Below are 22,053 nucleotides of genomic sequence, written 5' to 3'. Positions count from 1 at the left end.
GTGCGCGCCTGTGCCCGCCACTGTTTACAAACAAGTGGCATGCAGATAGAGGGGTCATTCACCTGCAGACTGGGGCCTGCAGACCGTTACAGCGCGGGGCTACAAAGCTGCAGCAAACCAAATGAGGTCTGCCCGTGTGTGATGGCCGCCAGATGTTTGTACTGATTACAGAGCGTAACGATAATCATTTAAAAATATATCTAACCTCATATTACAAAGTAACAAGATGCTGCAAAGGAAGCGTTGCGCAAAACCAGGCGTGGATTCTGTAGTGGAGGAGGAAGAGAAACGGCGCATGGTGGCTTTGCGCTGATAGCTCTCGCAGACCGTGCCGAGCTAAATCCTGCAAACTCCCTCAATATAAGCGTTAGATTCTCGCCCTGGATCCTCGATTAATCGATTACATCGACGCACACTCGCAGATTATAGATCATCCGTAGAGGGGGTGATTGCTGCGACTGATTGCACGTGTAGACCCATCGATCCGTTCCTTTGCTCGTTTTTCGTCCCCCCGCAGCTTGCAGGTCTCCACCCAGCCATATGGGCCCCTCAACCGACCTTGAATCTGTCCTCGGATTAAATCTCGCGTGTGATTGGTCGGAGACGCGGAACCGCACCAGCTTCCCTGCTCGTGATTGGCTGTTAGCGCTGTCAGTAAAGCCATATCCTCCCCTTGCTCGGTTTGGTAGCTAGCCTTTCTCTCGGCGGTGGGTCGGAGCCGCTGTCCCTGGCCTCGCATGTTCCCCTTTAGATTCCTGTTTTGAATTTGATGCCCCTCTTGTAGTTTTGCTTTATTTACACGCGCCTCTGAAGGACCACAGTCGGGCGTCCGTACTCCGGTGCTTTAGTTGTCCCCCGGTATTTTTGGCGTTTAGAGACTTTAACCCGAACATGGCTGTGGTGAGCGGATCGTCTGGGCCGGTTGCCCGGCTCGAGGGCCGTGAATTCGAATACATGATGAAAAAGCGCTCTGTGACCATCGGCCGGAACTCGTCGCAGGGCTCCGTGGACGTGAGCATGGGCCACTCCAGCTTCATCTCGCGGAGGCATCTGGAGATATTCACCGACGACGGCACCGGAGATTTTTACCTGAAATGTCTGGGTAAAAACGGGGTGTTTGTAGACGGAGTGTTCCTCAGACGGGGCGCCCCTCCTCTGCAGCTACCACGAATGTAAGTTACCCCTCTCGGTGAACATGTGGGCTCCCATCTCCAGCAGCCAGGCGGCTAAAGTTAACAACATTGGGTTTATGTAGGCTAGCAGTGGAGTCGACAGCACCACGTGTTTTAGCATGTTAGCAAGAACCCCGCATCCTGTTCCCAATGCGATTTTTCTTTGTTGACATTCTTGTTAGCAGCAGTGTTATTTAGCCGCCTGCCTAACTGCCACATTTCAGCCACAGTTAGCTAGTTAACCTAGTTAGCTAAAAATAATCAACTTAACTCGTAGCTACGGGGACGCTGTTGTTGACATTGAATGGCAGTGTGTTTTTTTTCTCTCTTTCTGTCACGTGGACACCCTTAAGCGAGAAATGCATTCTCGTGATACTGTAAACATCCGTCATTTCGGCCATGTCAACATGTTAGTTAGCGGTTAGCTGTAGCCTCCCTCCCTGTACTTGTGAATGGAGCTTCTGTTCGACCCCTAAACGTAAACAAACCTGGCGTCCCCGCCCTGTCTGCTCACAGCAGCTCAACCTGCAGGACCTTTGACCTCTATCCGCACGTATCGAGGTCATGACAGCTGTGGGTGCCATCCAACTGTTAAACACGAAATTCACGTCTTTTCTGACATACGTTGATGTCCTGAGAGGCTGGTTTCCGAGTTGCAGGTTGTAGCCTGCTCTTCTCGCCATTGTTTAACTGTTAGGCTTGATGACGTTGTTTTCTTGTGAAATACTCTATCTGCCAGACCGAGGACAGGTCTGATTGGTACTTCAGTTCGGTTTCTTTGTTCGAGTAAATCCCTGTATGAATGTAGCCCATGTTGTTTATACAGACACAGTTACAGGTAATATTTTTTAAGGCATGAATATTTTGGGTACTGATTTGGCATTTTCAGAACTAGTACGAATTATTAGTAATTATGGAAACTGATAACTGGTATAAAGAACCAATACACATTTCCAGTTTAACCACCATAAAAAAAAAACTTGATATAAAAATAATATAGCAAGCTTAAAAATAATATTGCCTACAGTCTACTAATATAGAAATGGTAGGATAGGCTAGCCTCTTAATCATAGGTGTAGCTTAGCCTTCACCAAATGTTACTGCAGGAAAGTTCATTATTCTGGATTTTAGTGTAATGGGGAAGCTGTTCACCAATAAAAGGGGCATGGTTGTGGAGCTGCATGGTCACATTGTGATGTTTATTGCAACTTCATTGATAACCGCTACCTTACCTTTGAGCACAGCTCGGCGGAATGTGCTACTCTGGGCTCCGGGCTTTTTACCCGTGACATGTACTCATTCTGACAGATTTGTAGGAGCTACACTGCTGACCAGCCCAGAGCGGGGACAACGGTGTTTTGTTTTTTTGTTTGTTTTTTTTCCCCTTTCTTTCTTTTTTTTTTTTTTAAATGCCAAATATTGAAATATATATGCCAAAAACCATCCCTGGCCAGGAAATAGCCAGACCAGTAAATCAACGTTTTAAGTGCTCAGTTATGTTTTTTTTTTTTTTTTTTTTTTTTTTTAAAGTCATTTATTGTTTCATTTAATTAGCCAGTTCCCAAAATGTGGTAGTTTTAACGATTATTCCTTCATTTGTACCAAATCGGTTTTCATAATGGTGTCAATCTCTATTTTGTCATGTGATTATTTACTTTATTTACATTTTTTTCTCCTTATGAATGAAATCTAAAATATATATGGATTTTAGAAATGAAGTATTTGAAGACATCACCACAAAACGTTTCTGATCTGTGAAGAGACCCGACAATAAAATAAGCAACACTGAATTACTATCAGAAACTCACCTTCAACATAAATATTTGTTGCTGGACTCCCTTTTTAAAATTTCTATACAAATAATATATGTAAATCTCTGAAACTATTTGGTAAACTTTGAAAACTATATGTAGAGTATTAATTTTAAAATTTGCAAGTTTGTGAAATGTCTTAAAAATTTGCTGTTTTTACTGTATTGTATTCAACTCAGATTTTTCCAAACCTTATCTGTGCTGAATACCATCCATATTTTAAAAAAAAAAACAATAAAATTACAACCAAAACTAAAACAGTTTTAAACAATAAAAACTAGACTGAATTGAGTAAACCCAGTCTGGAAAGTAACTGAAACTAAAGTGAATTTAAAACAAATTGTCAAAATGAAATGATCAGAAAATACAAGACTAAAGAACTTTTAGTGTGATTTTATTTTGGGTGTAATTTCAGCCTTGTAAGCAGAAGAGGGGGAAAAAAACGATACACATTTTTCCTTGAACAGAAAGTAAACAGTCAGCCATTTGCGTGTGATTCAGTTTAAAAAAAACAAACAAAAAAAACCTCTGGTTTCCATTTTGCCAAAGCGGTTATCTGGGATTTAAGCGTGCCAGAAAGTGTTTACAGTTTGTTCACTGCAGTGCCCGGCAATGTCGACAAACCTGCGAACTTCTGCCAGCTCTGGTCAGACTTTGCACACTGCTCTCAGCTATTGTGCAATATCTCAATATGAAACCACTTTTTACACAACACACAGACTTGTTTTGACTTGAAGCAATTTCCAAATTGTCCTTTTGCAGAAAAATCTTTTCTGCAGGCATGTGTTTGAAAACTGAATACATTTCTGCACTGTTCTTTTTCCACATCATACAAGGATCGGTGCATTCCCATATGTAAAAAGACTACAAGGAACAAGGAAGGAACAGCAGGGGTGGCAAATTCTCATATTGATCAGGCCAACTGTGAGCTTATAATCGCGGTTAATACGACTTCCATGAATGGAACACCACCCAGCTGGTGCTCACATGTTTTAAAAGTAACCTTCATGTCACAGAAGACCCTTACAAGAGCCTCGCTGCCCATGATAAGACGGGTGTAGCTGAGGAAGCAGATTGACAGCATGAGAGAACTCGTAGAGCCGCGGCTCAGGGGACAGGTCGGTTGTATTCCAGGGATTCCTTTTTGGTGATGTAAACGGAGCGAACAAAAAGCAACAGCCTTCCCTTTCCCATCCTCCCTCCCCCTTCTCTGTCCTCTCCCACACCCCAAAATTCACTCCAAGTTGGTGCTCTTCCTGTCTTCTTTTGTTTACATTCTCTTGTGCAGGCTGGGTGGGGGTGAACATCAAGCGAAAGTTTTCAGCGAAACCAGCTTTGTTTGTTGCCGTCCTCACAGCTTAGCAGCGTAGCAACTGTGCATTTGGAGTTGAAGCCTCATTATTCACACAGGGGAAAATGAGAAATAAAAAGCCTTCTGTGATTGCATGTTAGGAGGGGGATGTTGGATACTGTAAACAGTTTTCCCCTCTCTGAGCCTCATTCAGACTGTGAAAATGGAAATTGGAGTAGCCGAGGTGATTAGCACTTGTTACTTTATGTATCTTGCTAACAATGTCATTTTGTTACCTCTGAAATTAGACCAGCTCTGATCATTTCAAACAAGACAGAAATGTTTGATATTTTTTCTAATCTGTTAATTTAGTCATGGGCAGAAATGGCAGAATGATTCTGCTTGGATGTTAACATTTTCGTTCATTACCTAAAATTCTTAAAAACATATTTAAAACTTACCTGCGTGTTCCTTAAAGTTATGTCACTTTTGTGTCTGTGACTGGCAGCAGTTTGTCTGGTAAATGATGTGACGATGTGTTAAATCCCCTCAGCATAGTGTTTGTGGTCTGCATTCATCCTTTTTTGAAACTGTAATTTTACTTGTGGATCAAGAGTGACGTAGCCCCTGTCATACAATCCTTACATACCTTGTACAGGGTCTGGGTTCATTCAGCCGCCATACAAGCGTTCCTGCACAGCACTTCAGAATCTTCATTGCACGTCGCTGAAAGCTGATGATAAATGCATCTGCCGAATGCTAATTGGTTGACATGTGGGCAGAAAGGGGAAGGGAATGGGAGAACTGCAGGGGGGGAAGTTTCCGAGATCAAAAAATACAGAATGAAAAGCACAGACGGTGGCTGCAGTCAACATTTGAAAATCAGCTCTTTTTTCATACAGTAACTTCGCTCTTCTCCACGGCTGGCTGATGGACCAACAACAGCACAAGTACGAGAGGCCCACCGACTGGTTGTTCCACATACTTTGCTCACTGCCTCCATCTCTGCAGGTAGACAGCCCATCCCCCGATTGCTAACGGAAAGCGAGCGCGGTAACCCTGCTGAACTTAAATTCCTTGTAAGCCAACTTTCATCAGATTGGCTACCCTTAGCAAGCAAAAATTTGAACAGCAGGTGGGTGGGGGTTCGAGTCTGGCAGCTAGAGCTGTCATCATATTAGCGATGGCCCTCTCACTAACATCATACAGAGCTAAAAGTAGGACAAAAATTAATCTTTGGCTCCCATGAATTACTTGTAAACACATTGACATTGGCGGCAATTTCTGTCAGTAGCCACAATTGGGCAGTGTCTATGTATGACAGGAAAAAAACCCCATTAATGTATTAAGGCATTATATCGCCATGGAGACCTGTTATTATGTGGTCAATGTAAGTGCTGTGGAACTATGTCAAATTTCAGAGTCTGGCTGAATTTAGACTTCTGCGGGGAAATCTGTCCCAACTTGCGTCGTTAACAAGTCCTCGTAACCTTACGTCACAACTGTCGGGTTAAGTTTAGGATTACAGTGTAGGGTTAAAAGGAGTTTCTGGTTCCGACTTAAGATTCCCGCTGAAGCATGTTTTATGCGATTGACAAACTGTCCCGACACCGATGCTAGGTACACTAGCTGCATGTTGCTAGTTTTTCACCGCTACACTTTGGAAGTTGTGTACCGCGATTATTAACAACAAACGATTGGTTGCTTGGTTAGAGGTTTCAAGACGTCCTTAACATGTTTGCTTAACTTACCTCACCCCCAACTGGTCGCGGGAGGTGACTACCCCTCCCTGAGTCTCGCTGTGTCAGATGATTCTCCTGTTAAAAGGGAGTTTTTCCTTCCCACTGTCGCTTGCTCATAGGGAGTCATTTGATTGTTGGGGTTTTCTGTGTTATTGTAGGGTCTTTAACTTACAATATAACCCACTGAGGTGATGTTGTTGGAATTTTGTGCTATAAATATCATCAAATTGAACTGAATTTGAATTATTCAAACAGTACCTTAAAAATACTCCCACTGTAAAGTAAGAAAGTATACATTTGTTAAATTGTTGAAATGGTTTCCTTCTATACTACTGCTACTTTCTGACTGTTGATTAACCAGCTGATTAATGGCCTACCTGTGCAGTATAGAAAGCAGAATAAGTATCGTATATATTTCAAAATGCAGCAGTGTTCATTGACAGCAGGATGGTGTGCAGCGAAGACAAAGGAACCAAATTATTTTTAAGATTTTATGATTTACTGATATATTTAGATTTCATTGTTCCCACCCTGTCAGTTGCTACTCGCTGAAAGCGTCTGATGTTTATTTAAGGATCTTCTATATCTTTAACAGATCTGCAGGGAAGGCACAACCCTTCCTGGAAAGGGTACATGAATAATCAAAGCGTCCCCCCTCACCTCACCAGCCAGGCTCCAAAAAGTGTTTCAGCCTGCTCCTGTTAGCGACAAAGCTAATTTGAGATGTAGGTGTCGAGGATAGAGTTCTCTCAGCAGATGCCAGCTCAGTGAGGGCCTGGCAGAAAAAAACCTGCTGTGCCTGGCAGTCCTCAGCTAAGTGAAAACCAATGTGTGCCTGCACAGTCTCCAGGGTGTCAGGCAGCCATTTAGAAGAGTTCTTTCTAATCAGACTGTGACTGTTGCAGACCTCCCTCGACTCTTTCCCTTCATCTCCTCTCGTGTACGGCAGCCGTGAAGCTGCTGTCAAATCCAGAATCGTTTCATTAAAAACATCCACTTGAAATCTTGCTTAGTTTCTGTTGGCGTATCCCTCAGATACTCAAGTCTTTTTTTTTTCTTTTTTTTTTTGTTGGTGGATGAATTATTTTTTTGCTCTTTTTGTTGCACGAACTTGAGCGTCAGTCATAACTTCACTTTCATAGATTGGATTAATAGTAACTGCGAGGTTTTATATTTGTCTTTCTTTGCCTTGCTTAGGTGGTCTCGCCTCTTTTTTGCTGCATTGTTTTCAGTCAGAACGCAGCTTAATGGTGTATTTATTTCCTGACCGAGTGTTGGACTGCTTCCCATCCAGTGTGTTCTTAGTCTTACTTCCCTTATTTTCCAATTTCTGTGTCAGTGAAATTGTCTTTTCTTCTTCTTGATCCTCCATAGTTGCTACAAATCACAAATGAAAAATTTGCACTGCAGGTGCTAGGCAACAGCCAGCCGGCTGGTGAAACTGAAGTAATCCTGGGCCTCGGTGAGGCCTGGCAGTTCATCCACCGACTGAAACGGCTTGTTTTAGCTCCTCTCTTTTTAATCACTCGCTTGTGATTAGCTGCCCCTCGAAAACAAAAGATTTGAACCGTGGGTGAGTGGGGCTTCTGTGCTCACAAACAGAGCTGTCTGACAGGGAGCCATTTTTGTCTCATTGGGATTTCTTGTACATATGTTGAGACTTGGTAATGACCAGTTGGTGCATCTGGTCGCCTGAGTTCAGAACCAACCTTTAAGCATCAGCGACAGAATTGAGCCACACACTGGTTTTCCATGGCTGGGACCTTACCTATAGAGATTTCACTCATGTATCAATGACGTGCCTATTAGGTGACTGGTGAGGCTGTTGGCCATGGATGTAAGTTCATGTATGGTTTAAATGTGACTTGTAATCTTAAGCACTGAATATATGTGAATATAATACAGTTTTTGCATTAATCAGGAGGGTGTGTATTAAAAGTCTGAACATCGGTTGTTTGGGATGGGCTGAAATGAATTGGACAAAATTTAATGCGTTATTATAAAAAATGGGATCTACTGCAGGTGCCAATCCTGAACTGGATAAAGACTGAATGAACCAACAGCAAGAGAGCCTAACTCTGATACCACAGTTTTTATATTAAATCTTTTGTTAGACACTAAACAGTTTCCCAAAATGCCTGATTACTCCTCAGATGATGTTCAGCAGGATAGGGATGGATGTTGAAAAGATTGTATTGATGCCATGTCTTTATCAGTTCTGGATAACTGGTGTAATTGTTTGTATTTTCATTTTGCCTCTTAGTTTTTTATGTGTAGATTTAAAAAACAAAAAAACAAAACTGTAACTGAGGTGTGTAATAGCCCCGCTGCCACGCTCAAAGGAAGTGGCAGCATTTGATTCCCATGGATTGGACCATCAGTGAATGCAACATTGTTATTATATACATATTTGTGTAATAATGAAAAGAGCAGCGATAACCTAGTATACTAAGAGAAAAACGGAACATGTCGTAGATCTAACCTAGAATCGAAGAGACCACAGTCTATTGAACACTTCCTCATTTGACGATGCACCAACAACAATTTTTGCATTTCCTGCAGCGAGTTGGAAGGCAATCTGGGAAAATAAATGAAGGCTGCAAGGAAGCTGGATAAAACAGACGAGTGAATTAAGTCCCACACTGTTTGCATATTACATGTGGTTGGTGTGGCGGTCTTAAATAACTTCCTGAGCTATAACTGCTGGGGATTTTAATTAATAATTACCCGTCCAATATTTAGTTTTATTTTATGAAGCAGGCTTTCGTGTGTGCTGTGCAAACTGTATTTTTTGTGATAGTCACTGTATGACTGTATAAGGCGTGTCCTCAGATTTCTCGGAGGATCTCAGCCCCTTACACCCAGAACTGTTTTTTCCCCCAGACAGTTTGAGGGTCAATGACATGCTCATTCCTTTCCTGTTCCAGCAGCACTCTATAATATTTCAGTGTCTCTTGTTCTTCATATGCAGTTTTGTATAAGTTGTGTAACTGTTTATGTAAACCAACACTCGGTATTTCTGTTTATCCTGTAGTTTAAAATAAAAAATCTGAAAATGAGCAAACAACTGTGAGATCCACAGCTGTTGGCATTTATTTAGATCTCCTATATCAGCCAGTCTAAAATTCACAACCTCTGGACCACATCGGTCTGAATCTTTGAACTCAGATGTTCAGTCCTGCTGCTGCAGGTATACAATCACACACTCAGCTGTGCAGTCTGCCTGTACAAACCTTTGTGAAAGATGGGGTCACGCTAAAGAATTCGCTGAATTTGAGTGTGCTACTGCAATAGGATGCTGCTGTTGTAACAAGTCTGTTAAATTTCCTCACTCTTTAAATTTTTTCACTTTGCAACAATAAAACTCAGAGCTGATCGTGGAATGTCTGAGGACCAACGCAACTCGAGCAGCACTCTGACTCAATAACTGTGGAGCTCCAATCCTCCGCCAGCATCGGCACAAAAACTGTGTGCTGGGAGCTTCATGGCTTCATGGCGTGGGTTTCCATGGCCGAGCACGTGTAGTTTTGTCCATATAATTAAATTCTAGTGACAAATTCTTTGGAAAAGGATTCCTTTCTCTCTGGGTTTATCTCACTGAGTTTCAATGATCAGGGCTTGAAATGTGGAAACATTTGCATGTTCTTACCTCAGCTTCTGTTTAGTAATTATCCTCCAGCCAAAGCATTGCTTTAATATCTCTTACCTCCGTGGCATTATTAGATTGCTATAACTGTGTGTGGCGAATTTGCAAGAATGAATTCAATTTTGCATTTTACCTCCAGACCCACATTAAAAAAATAAAAAGTCCTACCCTACGATGTGGGGGTTGTTAAAGTATCCAATAAGTTTACCGCCTTTTCTGTTGACTTATATGGTCAGATGCTACTTTTAATACTTGTAAATACGGAGAAGATATTTTGTGTGATTGTATTGTGTCGACACTTAAAGCATGTTATATATTTAGTTCCAGTGAGGCCACCACTCCCTCCCTCACCTCACCACATCAGTGTTGTCAAGCCACCACGTTCTCCTTTAAAGCGAGGCAGAGAAGCCGTTCCACTGTCTAAAGCAGGGATTTCAAACGTAAGGCCTGGGGGCCAAAATCGGCCCACTGGACAGCTTTGGAAGATTTGAAGGAGAGCACAAATGTTGGGCCTTTTAACTGTACAGCAGCCCCTGTGGCTGTTCCTGCTACATCAAAGTCATTGAGCAACAGATGAATGATTAAATGACAGAAAATTTCTTCCTTTTTTCCCACTTAGTACGATTCCTTAAATTGTAAGAAATGCCAGATTGCTTTCATTTGCTACAGCAACATTTCTCAATCATGTTTAAAAAAAAAAAGTTGAATATATTGAAGACTTACAGTTTTAATTGTGCTGCTTCTGTTGTGATCTCTATGCGATTAAATGTGCAGTTAAAACTTCTGTTCATTGACAGACACGCTCGCGTGCTTTATGTGGCCTACAGTGTAAAATGGGTTTGAGCGCTGGATAATACCTCATAAACCTCTAAACCAAGAATGTCAGAGGTTCATTTCACCTTTGAATTACACTTTTCATTGACAGCTGCTGAGTTTTTAAAATTCTGTGGGTTCCCTGTTTTGCAGGTGCACGTTCAGGTTCCCCAGCACAAACATCAAGATCGCATTTACGGCCCTGTCCAGCGGGAAGAAAGTGAAGCGAGAGGCGCCCGAGTCCCCCGTGAAGCCAGTGCAGCCCCAGATCTCCCCGCTGACCATCAACATTCCAGAAAACATTGCTCACCTAATGAGCCCTCTGCCATCGCCTACTGGCACCATTAGGTATTCATTACTGGAAATGATGTATTCAGCAGTAGATGTGGGATTGAAGACTGAAAGCTTTTTTTTTTTTAATGGCTTAAATATGCAAATTCTAATCTGCCTCACAGGTGAAGGCTGGGTATTTAACCAGAGTGCATATTGCATAGAGATGTATGCATAAGAGAGGCGTGTTAATAAGAGAACCCTGAATTTAAATGTGGGAGAATTCAGAAAAAAATGTGTTTTTAAAATATGCCATTACAAAGTGCTTCACAGCTTTAAAGAGGTCTACACATCCCAACACACAAACACACACATCCAGCCATGTTCGCTGCTGGTATCCAGTCTCCTCCTGTCAGAGCTCATTGCTGGAGATGAGGTTGGGAGCAGAAAACTTTTTATTCTTAATGTTTGTTGGAAAAAAATGGACGTTTTTTTAAAGAGTGAAATTTAGTTCACTATTCTGATAAATGCCAGTGGACTGTGAAAAGCCAAAAAACAGATGACTGAAGTTCTGGGCTAAATGGCGATGTTAAAAACAGCACTTTGGCCTGCAGACGCCACAGAAACAAAGAGCGTCTTCATTATCACTGAACTTTCAGCTTTCTCGTCACACTGTCTTTGAACGCCTCAATAAGTGACCTCTTTCTTGCTGAAACGACACTATGAGTGGACCTAACACAGGCAACGATGGAAAAGAGTTCAAACTGGGACAAACTCTGTTGCGCGTAAACAAACTTGTATGTATGTTTGTATGTACTAGAATTCCTTTAATAAGCAAAAATCAATATTCAGTCAGTTTAACTTAAGATTACATTAGTGCCTGATCCTGGATCAGTGCACAGGGATATAGAACGCTCTCCCACGCTGCCTTAGTTTACCTTAAGGTGTCAGCTGACCTCGACATGTTCACTGTATATTGATCAGCTTGGGCTTAGTCCTCCAGCCACAGGGCTCAGAGAGGAAAGCGGATCCATCTCTCACACTCCTCTCAGCCTGATGGCTGCTTTCTTCTGACATTTACGCCTTGTGTAAAATGTAAACATTAGTGTTCTGCTGTTAAGAAACAAACATTTAGACCAACGCTCGAGGCAGCAGCTGCTGTATATGCAGAGGTAGTGCATTTTTGTTTGGTGCACCCGCATCTCCAGAACCAGACATGAAATATGCAAATCATCCTTTACGTTACGCCTGTTCGTCCCCTGGTTTTTCGCACTGTTCACCAGATAATTTTACTTGATTAAGGTTTTAAAGCTGCGCCTCTTTAGGCCTGATTGTGGTGATTGCAGTGTTCCCATACGATCTGGGTGGTAGGGCGATTTGCATAGATGTCGTCGGAAAGCGTGTCACTGCAGCAAAGACTGCGGATGAGCCGAGCCACCGAATGTAGTGACACCATTTCTGAAAAATACCAGGCGCTTGTGTTGAGGTTTAATCCAAACATAATGTTGGCTGTTTATGCTTCAGCATAAAATCTCCTGGCAGCTGACTGTCCTCGTTTGTTTTGTTCCTGCAGTGCTGCTAATTCCTGCCCCTCCAGCCCTCGGGGTGCGGGCTCCTCAGGCTACAGGATGGGTGGTCGCATGGTCAGCTCTGCAGAGCTGCAGCTCATAAACGACAACTCCCAGCCTGAGAACGACAAAGAAGCCTCCGGAGGGGACAGTCCCAAGGTGAGAATTCCCACCTTATTCCCACCTCACTTATTTTCACTTTCCTGCATCACATTTCACTTTGGACTATGTAACTCATTCCTTGCTGCCTTGCTAGATATCTTTATGGATAACATCCAATAAGTCATGATTATGGTTCTTGAAATGTAAAATCATAATCCTTTAACTGAAAATGCAAATTATTATTGATTTTCACCGACTCGTGTTTGTGTAATTGTGGTGATTTATAGTGAAACGGCTTAAAACAACCTTTTTATTAACCTGATGTCATCTGAATGCCTCCTGGTTCGGCCCTGAATTAGTATGCGCGTCTGAGTGTATAACCTGCGATGCACAGTTCGTGCCGGCCTGCGGGCTCTCTGTGGATGCCCCCACAGGATGAGCCGTTAGACTTGAAGCCTACAACCAACTGTTGCATGCCTCTGAAAGCAGATGGTGAGAGTGATAAAGGCAGCCGCTGTAAGCCATTAACAGTCCTTCCACAGGTTCACCTATTAACACCTTAAGAGTTTAACTTCTGACCAAAGATTCTCTTTTAGTCATCTCAGCTGCGCTGAGTGGTGACGAGCTGTGAGCTTTTAATTTACAGCTTTTAAAGCCGCTGCTGTAAGAGAAGGTGGAAATTAAGATGAAGACCCTGTGACCGTCAGATTAATCAGATTTAAGCATTCGTCTCCTCCTCCTTTTCTCCTCCTCCTCCTCCTCCTCCTCCTCCTCCTCCTTCTCCTCCTTGTCCCTCTCCTCCTCCTCCTTCTCCCTCTCCTCGTCCTCCTTGTCCATCTCAGGTTTTTGTCAAACATTACCAGCAGCTGAGGTTAGTTTGCAGCCTGCAGCTGTTTCTAGTCTAGTTTCTTGCATACTTTCAGCATCAGGAGCTGAAATCTATCACGACGCTCGTTCTGTCTGGCGCTGTGGGAAAAGTGACCCGTGTCTGAATGACAGTCACTTCAGGAGAGGCCAGCAGTGTTATGTATTCATGTCTGTTGAAAGCTTGCTTCATGTGCACTGCGCAGGTAATTTGCTCTGGTGTCTAAATCGGCGTTCCTTGTCTCTGCCCCCCAGGACGACTCCAAACCTCCGTACTCCTATGCACAGCTGATAGTCCAGGCCATAACGCTGGCTCCGGACAAGCAGCTCACACTAAATGGAATTTACAATCACATCACAAAGAACTATCCCTACTACAGGACAGCAGATAAGGGCTGGCAGGTGCGTTTCTTTGCCTCAGTGTACAGATTCCTCAGAGACGGTCACACACGTGACCTCAGTCATCAATAAGTAACTCGAGACTGTTCTCTGTTGCAGAACTCGATCCGTCACAATCTGTCTCTGAACCGTTATTTTATCAAAGTGGCACGGTCGCAGGAGGAGCCCGGCAAAGGTTCATTCTGGAGGATAGACCCATCCTCAGAGGCCAAGCTCATCGAGCAGGCCTTCAGGAAACGAAGGCCCCGGGGCGTCCCCTGCTTCAGGACCCCACATGGACCCCTCTCTTCCAGGTTTGGCTGCGTCCTCCCGTGACAAATTTAATGGTACGTTTTAGCGGACACGGTGTGATTTTTCTCATCCCAACAACTCCTTCTGACTCTCAGGAGTGCCCCAGCATCTCCCAATCACTCAGGGGTGCTCTCTGCGCACTCCAGCGGTGTCCAGACCCCTGACAGCCTTTCCCGAGAGGGCTCCCCAGTTCCCCTGGAGCTGGAGACTTCCTCTGCTCCCACACCAGTGTCCACCACAGCAGTCCAGCCCAAACTGGCAGTGATCAAGGAAGCACGCTTTGCACAAAACACACCAGGTGCGAGACGACACTTTGCGCCACACATACTGACTGCGCGACTCTTTTCTGTTTCTTTTTCAATGTGTTAAAACTTCTGTGCACCTCGATTTTTGCTGTGCCAGGCTCGCCTGTTAACAACCAGCCGGTACTCATAGCAGTCCAGCGTCAGTTACCTCAAACCATCAAGCCAGTGACTTACACCATGGCCTCCCCAGTGAGCACCAGCACCTCCCAGCCCGCTGTCCAGACTGTCCACGTCCTGCAGCAGATCCCCGCAGGGTCGCTCAGCCCTGCCGCTGTCATCGCCCAGCCAGCCACCATCATCAAGAGCGAGACGCAGGAGAATGGAGAGCACATGGAGGTCAAAGGTGAGCCAGCAGCTAGGGCATCAAATGCTTTCATTCACTGGTCTTATTTACTCTGGTACTAATACAAGGAGTGTTTTGGCTTTGAGTAAAATGTTTGGCTTCTAACCATATTACACAATATTACCTTAATCCAAGAATTGGGGATGGTTTCTGAAGAGATATTTTCCTCCTAACCATGTAAAATAAAGATTTCCTTCATCAGTATTGATAACTGTTGTTAATTTATTATTAATTTAAAGAAGATTTTGGCAAAATATTGACCTATAATGAAAAGATGAGCAGCAAAGGAGGTGCCAGACTTCAAGCAAGACAGGGGTGGCATTTTCAAAATGTGTGCTATTTCTACTAGCATGTGCTTGTAGCTTGTAGCATTCATACATCGGGGACACCCCACTGTCATGTGCTCTGTGGAAGAGCTACGATGCCGAGGGCCATCGTGATTAGCCACATTGAATCTTTTTAACTAATTAATAGGCTGGATCATTTAGTGGCTTTGCTCTTAAACTTTGTTTCTGAGTTGTGGAAGAATAAAACTTGGTTCTGGCTATGGGAAAAAAACATGATTAAAAATATGATGGACTAATATAAGCGACCAATATTTAGATGGCTCATAAAGTTGTGTTTAATTTGAGACCCTTTAATCTGCAGGGTTATCTCGTTATCAACAGCTAAAGGGGGGCGGCTCTGATTTCGTGTTGATCCAGTTCCAGCAGTTTCTAACACTTTCATTTTTAGCTCATCCAGTCAAAGGATTGATGAGCTCATGTCATGGCAAGGTGTCCATCTGTCCATCCATTCATCCACGGGAATCACTGCTCCTCTTACAGTATTGGTCAGATGTTTTTAAAACTTGCACACAGTTATAATCTAACCTGGGACTTCATCTAATGGGCCATGTTTGTTCATCTTGGCTAGTTGTGCAATACAGTCAGTCAATGAAAGAGAACCTAAAGTAAAGGAAGCGTTACAATAACCTGCGATGGAAGGAGGTAAAGTTGTCTCTACACAGACTTGTACTGTACAACAAAATGAGTAATCATAATAAAATGACAGGAAATTAAAGGGGTTTGTAGCAGAACCAAGTTAAAAAGACTAACTCGTTACCCCACGAAGACATTTGACGACCCCTGCTGTACCCTTAATAACAAGTTTTGATACCTCAGTAGTTTCCGTGTTTTTCCATGAGTAGCTGCAGAGGCAGAGACCATCATCACTGACCTCTGATGCAAACACACGCGTGTTGTTCTGTAAGCATGTCTGATATGTGACAGAAACTCAACTTCAAGGGTTACTCTAGTCTCAGCATCTCAACTGGAAGCTTGGAAATTCTACAAACTTGTATTTATTTTCTGTGACAATATTTCTTGAACCAGACTTTAGGTCTTCCAAAGTTTCTTGGTTAAAAGCAGCAGCTTTTTAACCAGTCATTCAGCTGCTGCTGCCATTCGTGGTTGCAGCATATTTGAATGCATCAACTTTCTAATCGGATCAAGTGATCCGATTAGAAAGTTTCTCAAAAATTTGACAGTCTAATCTGAAAATACTGCCTTTTTTTAAGCTTTGACATTTGTTTGAACTCACATGATCAAACGTGTCGTGTTGATAAAGGTTAAAGAAGCGTTACAGGTTGAGGGGAAGCCCCGGGATTTGGCACAGCTTCATGAAAGTCACCTCGGTGTTGTACTGAAAACATTTTGCTGTTTGCTGTACCCCAAACACGGGGCGCCTCAGCAGATCTGATCACTTACACTCTGTGTTTGTTTGGTGTCACTACGCTGACTGAGCCCTGCTGATACCTCATTCTAACACTTGTGAGGAGTTTCCACCACTAAAGCCGGCGTTTGTGTTTGTGTTCCTCGTCCTCAGTCAAAGTAGAGACGGTTCCTACCATCACCTCTATAGGTCCCTCCAGTCGGATCATCCAGAGCTCCCAAGCAGCCACCCCCCTGCAGACTGTTACCATAGTGCAGCAGGCCCCCATGGGTCAACACCAGCTGCCTGTTAAGGCCATCACACAGAATGGCACCCACAGCATCACCACTGCCATCCAGGGACCCTCCAGCTCAGGTGAGACACATCAAGGCTTATTTAGGGCACAAGTCGAGATGTTTTAGATGCTTAGATGGAACTGAGACATTATTGCTTTTACTTCTGGTGGTGTATGGGGTATGAAGCTTGGAAACAAGCATGCTCTCTTATTGCCAAAATAGTCACTGGACATTTAAGCAACTATTTTTTTACTTTTGGATTTTGACATCTGGATGTTAGAGGACATTAAAAAACAAACTTGCCCTTCATTTTAGTGAAGCTAAACCTGAAACCTGTTAAATCATCTTTATAAACATGGCCACAGCATCAAGAGGGAGAGATCCCTAGTGAGGCCTCCAATCAGAATAAGGCTCGCTTTAGGGGAGTGGGAAGTGGGCTGGGTTTCACAAAGGCTAATAAATGAGAACTATTTTGAACAAACCACACAAATTGAAGTTAAACACGAGATCCAGCAGCAGTGTCGCCACAGAGAATTTTTCTGCCTCCTCTGGATCTGAAAAAGTTTTTGGTGTGCTCACTTGTGGCAGCTGATCCAAACCACACTCCCCACAGGCCTTCTGCTTCTAGATGTTATTAAACCGCAGCTAAACAGCTCCAACAGTGAAGTGTTTCCTCTTTTAACCCTCGTCTTCCTGCTTGTTTCCCCCACACAGCTTCAGCTGTGGCGAGCCCCCTCCACTTGCTGGCGGCCCACGCCTCCGCCTCGGCCTCCCTCCCCACCAAGCGGCTGAACGGGGACCAGCCGGCCGAGCAGCCGGAAGCCAAGCGCAGCAAGTCGGAAGAAGAGCCTGCCCCGGCCTCAGCCCCGGCCGGCGCACTAGATTCAGACTCGTCGGCAGCTAACGACCAAGGCAGCCAACCCAACTAGTTCGTTTCCACACGCAGCGCGCCACCCCCACCACCACTCGCTCCCCCTCCTAATCCACAGTTTCTCTCTCTCTCTCGTCCTCGTTGTTAGTTTTGTTTCTCCTCCTCCTACCACAGCCGCCCGAGGTGCCAAACGGAGAAGATTCTGTTCCTTTTCATTTTGGGTAATCTTGTTTTACACCATCAAAGATTAACTAAAAAAAAAGTGTCCGCCCCTTTAAAGACTGGAATGTGGGTTGAGAAGAAAATATAGGAACGGGACAAAGGTGAACTTGTAGGTGTCCCACCCCCCCTGAGCCCCTGAAACTGGAGAGTGACTGAAGCGAGACCACAGGAAGCCTTAACAACAATTAACACTTAAGAGCTGACCTTTGACCTCAAGTGATCCCACTAGGAGAGGCCCTGACTCTGCTCAGGCTGGATGCTGCCTTTCTGCCGCATCTACCTCAGAGCGGATCGGAGACTCCGGCAGCCGACAGAGAACATCTCTCCCCACTGACCCGTCGGGAAGCGTGACGTGACCAACCAAGCGGCGAGCACGATGAGCATTCAGTGGTTAGATTAAAAAAAAAAAAAAGAATTTAAATTAGACTTTCAGAAAGGGATCAACTCGGAGCCAATATTCCTGAAACTCTGGCAGCTAGCCTCTCACAATACTGACCTTCCTTAATCGCAGCTGTACGTAGATATGCAGTATTTTGTTGTTCAAAATGTGGAGCGTAGGGTCTTTTTTTTTTTTTTTTTTTTTTTTAAACTGTGTTTTCACTTACCTAGAAGAGAAATAATTTAATTAAAGGAAGCGTACAAAACGGTGAGGTCGGTGACATTTCGGTAACCAAGATAGAAATCTCACTTTTGGTTTTGTTCTTTTTTTCTGTTCAGTGAAACAGTGTAACTTTTTTTTCATAAACTTTATTTCCCTCGTTCTGACATATCCGTATGAAATTGCTTCGTTACGCCTACATATTTTAATACGTGCACAGATAACCGATATAAGCATATGAAATCTCCTTGTGTAGTTCCAGATGTTGACCTTGCATGTGTCCGACAACAGACGTTGTTAAATGTAAATTGAAGAGGAAAAAAAAAAAGACTGCTTTGTCCTAACCTGACCTGCACTTAATTGAATGTTCGTGTTTTATTTTCCCTTTTGTTTCTTTTTGTTTTTTGTTTTGTTTCCCCTCACACCTTCTGCCTCCTCTTCCTCCTCCTGGTCCCTCCCGGCTGTGTTGACGTTGTGGTGTTGGCAAACCCCGCCCAACCGCCCCTTTTGCTTGATTAACTTTTGCTCTGTTCTGGCGACCCAGCGATTCTTTCTATTTTTTATTTTATTTTTTTTTTTGTTTTCTGATTGTACACGTTCCAACCAACAGTAAAAGGAAACAAAAATGTTTGTTCTGCTTCAGTGGAGAAATGCTTTGTTTTTTTTGTTTTTTGTTTTGTTTTTTTTAATAAATTAATTTAAAGTCCTTTTTTCCCCTTATCTTTTGCTTCCGTGGTGCATCCATATGGTGTGTGTGTGTGTGTGTGTGTGTGTGTGTGTGTGTGTGTGTGTGTGTGTGTGTGTGTTTTTCCCCTTTCGGTAAATGGTAAACGGTGTGGTTGTAGTTCCACTCTTCCACCAGGGGACAGCATTGGAACATCTTTAAATATGTCAGCTGGTGAGAAAAGCATGTTTATCATGTTCTCTAACATATTAGTGCTCAGTTGTTGACCTCATAAGTCTTGAGCCACCCCTCCTTTTTTTGTTGTTTTTTGTTAAGGAAATGAGGAAATGGGTTCCAACATGCATTGAAAAACAATATAAGACAAAAACCTAGTTGTACATTTGACCAAATTAGTTCTTCACAGCCTGAACTCTTTCAGACAGCTTTCTTGTAATTTAAGTACTCATAAGGAATAGCTCTCCAGGCTTCACTGACATTCAGGCTCTTTGGATGTCGGCTGCCTCTTGTTCCGTTCTAAGGATGATCCCACACTGCTTCAGCAATGGAGGTCCAGGCTCTGGAAGCCAATCAATGACTGATGGTGTTCTACTATGCTTTTTTTTTTTTTTTTTTTTTTTTTCTTTTATCTTTTGTCTATCCAAGTATACTTTCACTGCATTTTCAGTGGGTTTGGGGTCATTGCTAGGCTCGATTTTTAAGCCTAAAAATGTTGATGAAAGTCTGACAGATCTTCTGGGTTCATAATTCCATCAGTTTTGACAAATCTCCAACACCACCGACTGAAATATAGTCCCAAACCATGACAGAGTCTCCAACGTGTTTTACACACAGCTGTCAGGAGAGGTACAACAAATACTGACTTTTGCACCTCTCCTGACTTCATAATCTCTAGACCTATCGTTTCTTCTTCAGTCCTCCACTTGTCCCATTTCCTCAATTTTCTTTTCTATCTTTAAGGACGTGCTACACACAGATGTCAGAGTATGCTGGTTTTCTGCGGACTTTAGAAATCACCTTGTTGGTGAAAATACTAGTTTTACGCCTATCAAACCCAAAAAGTTTGGTAGGGTTATGTTGACTTTTGATACAATCCCTTAGTCATCGAATGATTCGTAAATTACTGTTAAGTGGCTTAACAGGAGGAGAACTGAAAATGATCAGGTACAAGGACTTGGAAGCAGAATCTACAGAAATGAAAAAATCCATCAGGAAACGTTGGTTCAGGTTACTTTATTTGTATTTGGGGGTATTTGGTTTACAGTATGTGTCTGAGCCATCCTCACATGCATATTTTCCAAAGGAACAAACAGATAAGGTTAGTATAACAGTGGAAAACCAAATTATGCACACAACATGGTGTTAGAAAAGCTTTTACGTCACCAGAGCTCTCTTATAAAGTGGTCTTCTGCACTCTAGGACTGAAATCCTCTGGAAGGAAACTGACACTTGTGCCAAAAAGGTGTTCAGGTAACCGCGACCCTGCTAACTGGTGTTTTTGCCTCGTGTACAGAGATGTTGGGTCAGGCTGTGGCACACCACTCAAACCCTGATAAGAAACAAACCCCAAAAAGCTGAAAGCACCGTGACACTGACATTCTGAAATGCGCTGTATTACAGAGAGCTAATAATATGAAGTCAGTCAGAAATTCATATGCTTCACATGTTTTGGCATGCAAGGAAACTTTAAAAAGTATTTGATAAGGTTAAAGTTATCTGGACAGCGGTATCCTTAAAATGCTTCAGTCATTAAAGACCAAGATGGTTCTTTCAGCAAACACATGACAACAGTGGAGAGGAAGAACGTCCTTTTAACAACAGGAAGAAATCCCTGAACAGAACTATTCTCAGGGAAAGACTGAAGGGACAACTCCAACCAGGATTTAAAATCTGGGACTCTTCATCGTTTGGTCTTAGAACTGAGGGAAGCTTCTCGGTTGAAACGTCTTCAAGAAACTTAAAGAAGTCCAGTTGCTTTTCTTTCCAAGCTCCTTAAAATACTAAAAACAGAAGATAAAAGTTACTGGCATGCACTTGGGACAAGGAGAATAACTAAAGAATGGTTTGGTGTAACCTGAACTCTAAGCTTTAATCATGAAGGAAAGTTGGAGATGAACCAGGAAGTCCAAAGAAAAGTATTTTTGTTGTAGGATGGTGGATGGTGTAGCCTTTTCCAAGATATAGGAGCCCAGATGGTAAAAAGATCAACAAAATGACGGGGGGGGTTAAATCATGTTGCACAACCAAACAAAAATCTTGTGACAATATTTTGTCCAAGTTTCTGTTGCCAAGGATGAAATTTTATAACATAATTTAGTGCAGCTGAGTCAACCTTTGGGTTAGTTTGCTTCCAAACGATATTAAAAACTAGGCACTCAGTGCACCTGAAGTACAATACGTGACGTTTCCAAGAACAAAGACCACATTTGATCCATCGCAGACATACTGTACGTGTTTTAGGTGAAACCAAATCACCGACCGAGGAATAAAAATTCCTGATTCATTAGACTAAGATACAGCAGAGCTTATAAAACATCTGCTCGCTGATGGTTTGTTTCTGTGTCGATGTTGTTCTGACGCCCAGGCAGCGGTGAAACAATTATCCTGTCTGCACCCTGCAGAGTTCCCACATTCCTCCTTTGTGATGAGGAGCTAAATAAAGCCGCTTTGTCGAAGGTGTTTCCTCACTTGGGCTGCCTTGTTGCCTTGTACTGTCTAGTGTAGACAATGCTGTGCAAAAACACGTTATATCCTCCTCCACGGTGCCCTTAACTAAACCTTACTGTATTAGAGAGAAATTGGTTTTCTAGCAAGACACTGATGCAAATATTTGACCACAGTCACTCTGGGATTACATCAAAATAAAGACGGGCTTCTGAACAGGATCTATGCACTTTTAAAGACACAAAAACACTGAACAAAGTTGAACGCTTGAGGCTGGTTCCTAAAGCAAATCAATCCCCACAATGTGGTTTTGCTGTCATGTGACTGATAACAATGTAAGATTGAACAAATAATCAATTTTAGAGGTTTGACAATCAAAGTGACGATGTAGGGTCTGGTGAATGAAACCCT

General features: G+C 43.1%; 1 protein-coding gene across 1 annotated transcript; it reads left to right on the top strand.

Moving 5' to 3' along the window:
- Positions 1 to 677: 677 nt before the first annotated feature.
- On the top strand, positions 678 to 18,110 carry foxk2b (forkhead box K2b). The gene is made up of 9 exons (XM_031732218.2): positions 678 to 1,172; positions 10,629 to 10,823; positions 12,319 to 12,472; positions 13,535 to 13,681; positions 13,778 to 13,971; positions 14,065 to 14,267; positions 14,372 to 14,617; positions 16,484 to 16,684; positions 17,320 to 18,110. Exons 1-9 carry the CDS (start codon positions 892 to 894, stop codon positions 17,532 to 17,534), a joined length of 1,836 nt encoding a protein of 611 aa, XP_031588078.1. The 5' UTR covers positions 678 to 891; the 3' UTR covers positions 17,535 to 18,110.
- Positions 18,111 to 22,053: the final 3,943 nt, after the last annotated feature.

This window comes from Oreochromis aureus, linkage group 4 (assembly GCF_013358895.1).
Source record: "Oreochromis aureus strain Israel breed Guangdong linkage group 4, ZZ_aureus, whole genome shotgun sequence".
In the NCBI taxonomy this organism is placed as follows: Eukaryota; Metazoa; Chordata; class Actinopteri; order Cichliformes; family Cichlidae; genus Oreochromis; species Oreochromis aureus.
Note: the sequence above shows the minus strand (reverse complement) of the source record. Positions and strands in the feature narration are given on the sequence as shown.